The sequence below is a fragment of the Lontra canadensis genome, unplaced genomic scaffold (genome assembly GCF_010015895.1).
Source record: "Lontra canadensis isolate GAN:19392208 unplaced genomic scaffold, GSC_riverotter_1.0 scaffold66, whole genome shotgun sequence".
Taxonomy (NCBI): Eukaryota; Metazoa; Chordata; class Mammalia; order Carnivora; family Mustelidae; genus Lontra; species Lontra canadensis.
The window spans coordinates 613,198-622,499 of record NW_022631060.1 but is presented as its reverse complement, the minus strand read 5'-3'; the positions used below and the strand labels follow the sequence as shown (position 1 = coordinate 622,499).

Here is a 9,302-nt window from a genome sequence, read left to right as displayed (position 1 = left end):
GATCATCCTACAACAGTTACTCTCCCACTCACAGCCACATTACAGTCCTTTCCCTCCATTGTGCCCAGCCAGTGTTTATCTCCACAGAACGAGCTTTCCTCAACCTGAATTGAGATTTGAACCAGCATTACCCCTCCCTGACCCAGAGAGGCTCAATTAAAAAAGCAATCCTCCCAATTATGTCCACTTCATGTCTTCATCCAACTGGGCTGCCATTATGAAGTACCATAGTTGGGGTGGCTTTGGAAACAACAGAAATGTATTTCTCATAGTTTTGGAAGCTGGAAGTCTGAGGTCAGGGTTGGGTGAGGAACCTCTTCCAGGTCACAGACTTCTTGTACCCTCACATGGTGGAAGGGGCCAGCAAGCTCTGTGGGGTCTCTTTTATGAAGGCACTAATCCCATTCATGAGGTCTCCATCCTCATGACCTAAATACCTCCCAAAGACCCCACCTCCTGATACCATCCCATTGGGGATTAGGATTTCAACAGATGAACCTGAGGTGGGCAGACACAAATATTCAGACCATAGCATCTAGGGACAGAGAGAAATGTGGGACTTGTGTGTGGGTGTGTGTGTATATCTGAGACAGAAGGAACATGACGGGAGAATACCCAATGGGCATGGGGAGAGTGAGTTAGACTCAGACTAATAACTAATGCAGAGTCAGATACTAAGATGGAGACAGATTAGCTCTGGGTATAAATGTAAGAAAAAAGAACCACAACTTTTAAACTCCTGCTCTTTCCCCATCACTTTTCCCAGGAAGAAGAATTTAGGATGAAAGAGAATTCGAGAAGGTAGGAGCCCAGCATTTGCACCACAGGAACCAGCAGAGTGGTTGCAATGGTCTCAGTTTGATGTGTATCTCGTTCTTGGTTCTGTTCCTGCTCACGTGTACATATGACCCTGCTAAGAACCTGAGAACTAGACCTAGACTCTACGTAATGATGAGGATAAACAATGACCACATCCACAGTTGTCATCTCCCTTTAAAAGTCACAAAGTATTTTCATTTTGGGTCCTTACAACTACCCCAGGTTTAAGTCTCGTGGTCATTTTCATCCCCATTTTAGAGATGAAGAATCCAAGGCTGAGAAAAGAAAAGACTTTTCAAAAATAATATAACAGGAAGAAGTAACAGTATAAATCCAGTGACCTCTTAGCTCCCACCTCCTCATCTTCCAGAAAGAACACTCATTTGTTTCTTCCCAGCAATGTTGGAGAAGAACATCCAGAGTCTTCACTGTATTTAGGACAACAGGAACCTGATCATTGTTCTCTTCAAAGCATCCTTAAGCTCTCTGTTTCTCATGCTGTAGATCAAGGGGTTCAGCACAGGGGTGATGAATGTGTAAACCACAGACACTACCTGGCCCCTCTCTGGAGAGTAGCTGGAGCTGGGGCAAAGGTAGATGAGGCTCCCACATCCGTACTGGAGCAGGACCACAGTCAGGTGAGAGGAGCAGGTGGAGAAAGCCTTGTGCCTCCCCTCTGCCGAGCGGATCTTCAGGATGGCAGCCACAATGAAGACATAGGAGAGAGTGATAAGCAGGAAAGGGATGGTGAGGACGGTGACACTGACCACAAACAGCGTGACCTCATGGACCCAGGTATCTGCACAGGCCAGTCTCATGACAGGGAGGATATCGCAGTAGAATAGGCTGATTTCTTTGCTGCTGCAGAAGGGGAGTTGGAAGATGAGCACAGTCAGCTGCATGGCCAAGATGAAACCCAGCACCAGAGACCCCAGGGCCAGCTGGACACACAAGCGCCAGCTCATCATGAGGGTGTAGTGCAAAGGGTGACAGATGGCCACAAACCTGTCATAGGCCATGACAGCTAGTAAAATGCAGTCAGTGCTGCCCAGGAAGATGAAAAGGAACATCTGGGTGCCACAGCCAGGCAGGGAGATGAGGGCTCTCTCCATGGACAGGACACTGGCCAGAGTCAGAGGGGCAATGGTAGAAGAGTAGAAGATCTCCAGAACTGCCAAGTTGGCCAGGAAAAAGTACATGGGGGTGTGCAGAGAACGGTTAATCCAGATGATGAGAGAAATGGAGACATTGCTGCTGATGCTGACCAGGTACATGATCAGGAAGGCCACGAAAATCAGCATCTGCACCTCAGGCAGTTTGGAGAAGGGGCGGAAGTGGAAGTGAATCATCCCAGTTTGATTTGCACTCTCCATGTACTCAATGAGTTGGGCCTGTTGATGGTAACCTGCTGCGCCCTGAGGATAGATTAATGTCAGGACACAGAGCTCCTGCTGGGTGACCCATTCAACTCTTGGCTTCTCCCTTTCTTGAGCTCCCCAACCCCAACCATCTTTTTCTCCAGGCTAAACTCCACAATTGGGGCACCTGGATGGTGCTCACCGTCGGTTAAGCATCTGACTCTTGGTTTCAGCTCAGGTTGGGATCTCATGGTCCTGAGATGGGGATCTGTGTCAGACTTCATGCTCAGTGCAGTCTGCTTGAGATTCTCTCTCCCTCTCCCTCTGTCCCTCCCACTAGTGCGTTCTCGCTCTCTTTCTCTAATAAATAAATCTTTAAAATGAGTACATAAGTAAATAAATAAATTCTGCAACTCACTTCTAAATCAGACTTTTTGTTGTAATCACCCAGAAGTAGTTCACCTCAGAAATCCTTTTCTTTTTTATTATATTAGAATATACATTGCATAATATTCATAAGTTTAGCCGTGTGTAAGTGTACAATTCAAGGGCACTAAATACATTCACAATGTTGTGTAACTGTCACCTCTACCCATAACCAAAACTTTTTTATCATCCCCGACAAAGACTGTGTACCCACTAAACAGTAACTCACCATATGTTCTCCTCCCACCCTCTAGTTACCTCTATCCCAATTTCTCTCTCTCTCTCTCTGAGTTTGCCTATTCTAGGTACCTTCAAACAAGTGGAATCATACAATATTTGTCCTTCTGTATCTGGTTTATTTCACTAACCATAATGTTTTCAAGTCCATCCATGTGCTAGCACATATCAAATTTCCTTTATGTTTTATGGCTGAATAGTATTCCATTGTGTGTATATACCACATTTTGTTTATCCATTCATCTGTTCATGGACACTTGTTTTGTTTCCACCTCCTGTCTCTTGTGAATAATGCTGTCATGAATGTAGGTGTGTAAGTATCTGTTTGCATCACACTGAAATCTTAAGTCATAGAATACCATACCCAGACCACAAATCTCTCTGCTCCCTAACACCTCCCCTGGTTCTCAAGAGTACAACCTCTGGGATTAGAACCTACTCTGGGATTAGACCATCTAAATTCTAATCCCTGATCTGCCACTGACCAAGAGTATGACCTAGAGCAACTCACTGAAGCTTTCTGCTTCAATTTCTCTATCTATAAATATAACAATAGGACAAAACTCTTAAGATTGTTTTGAGAAGTAAATGTGTCTGGCCCGTAGTAAACTCTCCATGACTGTTAGCAATAATCATTAATATTTCATTTCTTCCAACTCTTCAAGACCACCTTGATGCTTCCGGTTCCTCCAGATAGGCCTCCTTGGGCTTTACTCCCTTCCCACCCAACCAAGATATATGGTTTATCTCTTCCATTAGTCTTGCCAATATTGCCATTATCCTTGGCTCCTTGACTTTTTGTCAACCCTGTTGTCTTCTGTAACATCCAACATACCTATTCCAGGCTGAACAGGACTAAAGATTGCAAAATCCTGCTGAAGGGGCCATAACAAAGGGGCATTACCAACCCCAGCACTGTTCCCAGTCCTCTAAAGTGCAAACCTCCCTGGTCTCTTCAAGTCTTCCCTCTACAACCTCCTTCCTCACTAATAGTAGATGACCCAGCCTCCAATTTCACAGAAAGAAATAACAAAAGCTACTTGGAGGCAGTCCATCATCACCCTCACTAGCACTGGACCTAGAACATAAGACCTACAGCATATCCATAACACATTCCCGCGATCTTACATCACCCTCTAATGCCTCCCTATCTCCTTCCCATTATGACCATTCCCTATTTCTTCTTTAGTACAAACAATCCAGTTTCCATCTTACTCCTTGAAACCACTCTAATGAAGGTCACCAATGACTTCCAAATCATTGAATCCAACTTTTGACTTGATCAGCATTGTATTTGAAGCTGTCCCTACTCCTTGAAATTCCTCACCCATAGCCTCTGTAATGCTACTCTACCTCTCTAGACGCTTTTCCATCTTTTTTCACTTTTCCATTTCTGTCACTTCCAGAGACCACGCTTCCTCTTAATAATTTGCAAAAGGAAGATTTTGTTGGTTATTCTAGGCCGGCTTCCTGATCCACTCTCCACCCTGCTCTGCCCCATGGGAGGCTAGTCACTAAGGACTGCATTAGCCAGTCTCCCTCACCTTATGGTTTCTGGTTGAATTTGGCCAATGAGAGGTACTGGCAGGAGAATGAAGAGTAGCATAAAAAAACACTAGGGTAGGGCACCCGAGTGGCTCAGGGGGTTAAAGTCTCTGCCTTCGACTCAGGTCATGATCCCAGGGTCCTGGGATGGAGCCCCACATCAGGCTCTCTGCTCAGCAGGGAGCCTGCTTCTTCTTTCTTCACCTGCTGCTCTGCCTACTTGTGATCTCCGTCAAATAAATAAATTTTTAAAAATCTTTAAAAAAACAACAACACTAGGGTATTTCCCCTCTCCCCAACACACACACACACACACACATACACACCATACTATATGTCTTGCAGAAACAAAAACTGGCACTTTGCCTTTCTTCCAATGATTAAGCAATTCGTGATACCACAGTAAGAAGGGGGAGGAGACCACATAGTACCCTGGGCTTAACCAAAGCAAGATCACCCTGACTGGTTTATGGATGCCCAAAAGAATTTATTTTTATTATTTTTGCTATGCTGATGTCTGAAGATGTGTCATGACCTTTGAAAATATGATGATCATGTAAGAATGCTATTTTACACCATAAAGAGAGTAATACAACCTTAGTATTCTTGCTGATTTGTGGCTTTATCCTTTGAATATTTGCTGGATTTTTCCATCCGACTAGTCAGTCTTTTCAAAGTCTGATGCCCTGCATGCTTTGCAAGTAAAGTGTTTTCCCTTCCTAAATGCATCTGCCCCCACTGGGTCATCAGTTTGGCACAGCCTTATGTAGGGAGGGAGGGCTATAAGATGGCTGGAATCATGGTAGGGGAAAACCCATCAGTTTCTGAAAGTATTGTTCCTTGAAATTTTTAGCGCCTTTTCTGGGAGCAACATTAGGAGCACATGTCTGCCTGCCTCTCTCTCTCTGAGGAGTGAGGATAGTCAGCACATCCTCTACCCCAAATATTTGACCTCCATGAATTAAACACTTAGGAGGCAAACAGTTATAGGAAAGTACTATTATCTATAATTAGGGATTTCACCATTCCTGAACAATGTATTTGCTTCTGTGTTCACTCGTGTATTTCTGTGCCCTTTATGGACTCAAAGATCCACGAGGGCAGGGGTGATTGGGTCCCATTCTTCACTAATGCCCAGGACGCTAGCACAGTGCCAGGCACAATGTAATTCCGTATTGACATGAATACTAGAGACTTACTGAGGCCCTATCAATGCCAGCAACTGATACTGAGTACTTTTGAAGTAGAAATAGGAATCTTCATTTTAGCACTCTGATACTAAGCATATCCTTTCTGGAGGGATAATCAGCTGTTTTTCTTTCTTTTTTTTTTTTTAAAGATCTATTTATTTATTTTAGAGAGAGAGAATGGGGGCGTGGGAATGGTGCTGCAAAGGGAGAGAGAGAATCCTCAAGCCGTGTCCTCACTGAGCACAGAGCCTGAAAAGGGGCTCAATTCCCAGACACAGAGATCATGACCTGAGCCAAAATCAAGAACTGGCAGCTCAACTGACTGAGCCACCCAGACATCCCAAAGATAATCAGCTGTTTTCAAGAAATGATTAAGATGTCACATGCATTGGGGCATCTGGGTTGCTCAGTCGGTTAAGCACTGACTCTTGATTTTAGCTCAAGTCATGACCTCAGGGTTGTGAGATCGAGTCCCCTCCTCCATTGGGCGCTGTGCTGGGCATGGAGCCTGCTTAAGATTCTCTCTCCCCTCTCCTTCGGCCCCTACCCTCCAACACCAAAAAAAAAAAAAAAATTATGTCAAATGCACTGAATCAGTACTCTCATCATTAGAGGATCTACCCTAAGGAAATAGCCCAGAATATGGAGCCAAATGCACAAAGATGTGTATAGTATGTCTTAATAATTTCTCATAAGGAACCAAAACAAATGCTTAATAGAAAGTAACATTTCAGTCACTTAGAGTATATCCATGTGACAAAATATTACATTTCCTTTAAAAATGTTATATTAAGAGGTTTAATAAAGTAAGAAGATGTTTAAAATATGACGTTAAATGAAGAAAACAAAGAAGCAAACCGTGCATGGCACCAACCAGTTCTGTTGCCAGCAGAAAGGGCAACAGTAAACTCTTCATAGTGTTTTTGGGAGAAATAAGGGATGACGTTTTCTTCATGCTTTCTCCACTTTTCAAATTTTCTTCCCAAAAATGTGGGTTTATTTATTTTTTTTAATTATAAAAATGTTATTGATTTTTAGAATTCTCATTTGAGAAGCAATGAAACTGAAGAGATATAACACACCCCTAGTTATACAGCCAGTCATTGTCAGAACCAGGATTAACATCCAGATACGGCCATGGTATCTGCCCACTTGCCAATGAGGCAGACCAAGATGGCACTAAATCTAGATATTTATTTTTATGTTTGTTAATTCCCAGGCATATCACATTCTTGACTTGGGCTAAGTTTATTGTTGTGTCCCTTCCTTCCTTTTCCTCCCTTCTCTCCTTCCCCTCTTTATTTTTCTTTATCCTCATCTCTTTTTTTTTAAGACTTTATTTATCTACTCTAATGAGAGAGAGGGAGAGCAGGAGTCGGGGGGAGGAGCAGAGAAAGACAATCTCCAGCAGACACCCTGCTTAGCATGAAGCCTGACTCAGGGCTCCATCTCATGACCCTGGAGACCACAACACTAGCCGAAACCCAGAGTCAGACATTCAACTAACTGAGCATTCCAGGCGCCCCATCCTCATTTTTTCTTAACACCAACCCTTCAGAGTTAGCTCATTCTTCCAGCCCATCAAGATCTTATGGAAAATTGCAATTCTGTGCTCCAACAAGCAATCAATTTATCTTCCATTGTCATCTACAAATTTAATGAACATGTTTCTCAAAGCTATAACTGGTCTAATGCCCAATTATAGCTATATTAGATCAGATGTGGAAACCACATCCCTCAAGCATAATAACCCCAACATCCCTCAAAATTTTCTTCAGAACATCAATAGGTTTTCAAAGAAGTTTTTATTTATTTATTTATTTATTTATTTATTTATTTATTTGACAGAGATCACAAGTAGGCATAGAGGCAGGCAGAGAGAGAAGAGGAATCAGGCTCCCAGCTGAGCAGAGAGCCTGATGAGGGGCTCGATCCCAGGACTCTGAGATCATGATCTGCACCGAAGGCAGAGGGTTTAACCCACTGAGCCACCCAGGCACCCCAGAAGTTTTTTTTATCATGTTCGGTTAGCCACCATATCATTATCATATTATATCATTAGTTTTTGATGTAGTGTTCAATGAATCATCAGTTGCATATAACACCCAGTTTTTTCTTGTTTTGTTTTGTTTTTAATTTTTTAAAGATTTTATTTATTTATTTGACAGACAGAAATCACAAGTAGGCAGAGAAGCAGGCTCCCTGCCGAGCAGAGAGCCCGATGCGGGACTTAATCCCAGAACTCTGTGATCACGTCCTGAGCCGAAGGCAGAGGCTTTAACCCACTGAGCCACCCAGGCGCCCCATAACACCCAGTTTTAAAGAAAGGTTCTCTGTGTGGAATGTCTTAAAAACAATAGCATATTCCACTGCAAAACACAATCACACTGATTACAGAGAGATGTTCAACATTCCTTAGATAAGGAATTCTAATTCTCATTCCTTAGACTCACCTGAATCCACAACACATTCCCCACACCCTTGCCCAGACACACGTTTCTCTCTAATGAACACATATATGTCGTCCTACTTGACTATTAATCCATTTTTGCCTTAGCTGTAAGGAAGCCCAAAACTAAGTTTTATATTCAACTGCTTATCTCTCTTCAACTCCAGTAACTCTGTTTCTGTTTCACTCTTGCCTTTATACTGCACAAGTGAATTTTGATCTTACTGTAGCTAGGGTTTTATTGCAAGGCACTCTTTTTTTAGGAGTATTCAAACCATAGTAAATATATTATATGAATAAAAAATTATTCTTGCCTTTTGTGTCTTCATCCAAGGTATTGACAAGTGAATGAGAAATCTCTCCACTCTCCATTCCCAAGTTTCCTCCTTCTCTGGGTTCTTCTCAATGGTATAAAAATGACAACCCTGTGAGCTTGGTGGTAGTTAAATGTTCTCTTTCATTGTCTGCTTTCTTCTGCCTTTGCTGATGCATAATCCCTTGCTGCTTGAGCATCGGATCAGGGAATTCTAGCTCTCTTCTTACCTGGGAAATATAAAGCCTCAATAATGTTGCATCTTCTTTGGTGAGTCTCTTTTGTGGTACCAGTACTGCTTCCAAAGACTTGGTGAACACTCAAAGAAAGATCCCTTCCACTTCCTTGGTGAGAAGGAAGGAACCTTGGCCTACACCTCTACCTTCTTCCCTCATAGGATATAATTAACAGGACTGTTCTGCATTCACTTGTTCAACAAGTATTTACTGAGCATCTACTACCAACTAGGCATTGAGCATGTAACTCAGAAACTGAGTAGATTACACTATGTTTTCTGGGTGTCCCAATGAAGCATGTACCCCTCCTACAAGGAGGGAGGATAACACTTTCTCACCGCTCTCAGTTAACCTAGGAAATTGGTCACACTTTGAGAGAGAGAGGCAGACTCACTCTCTCACCCTCAGCAGGGCGCTGTCTGTTTTGAAGATTTGCTTGTTGTTAGAATATTTGGCATAAACTGTGTCACTTCATTTGCTCCAGGAGATGGCACAAATATTCCAACTCATTTGTAATTCCACCCCAGGGGATCGGGGAATCCCAAGGTCAGTAGGATTCATTGGTCCATTCCCCAGGGTCTAGACCACACAACAACTCAATCAGCCTGGTCTTTCCTCTGCTCTCCTTACCTTCTGCCTGGAGAACCTGGCAAACACATCCTTCCCTGAAGCTGAGTGAAGCCTACAGTGGAATCCTCTTCTCAATGATCTTGGGAATCGTGGAGACCG

The 9,302-nt window shown here is 43.0% G+C and overlaps 1 protein-coding gene across 1 annotated transcript; it reads right to left on the bottom strand.

The window, feature by feature from the left end:
• Positions 1 to 1,253: 1,253 nt before the first annotated feature.
• On the bottom strand, positions 1,254 to 2,192 carry LOC116880587 (olfactory receptor 10V1-like). The gene has a single exon (XM_032879896.1). The coding sequence runs from the start codon at positions 2,190 to 2,192 to the stop codon at positions 1,254 to 1,256; it is 939 nt and encodes a 312-aa protein (XP_032735787.1).
• Between the last annotated feature and the right edge of the window lie 7,110 nt (positions 2,193 to 9,302).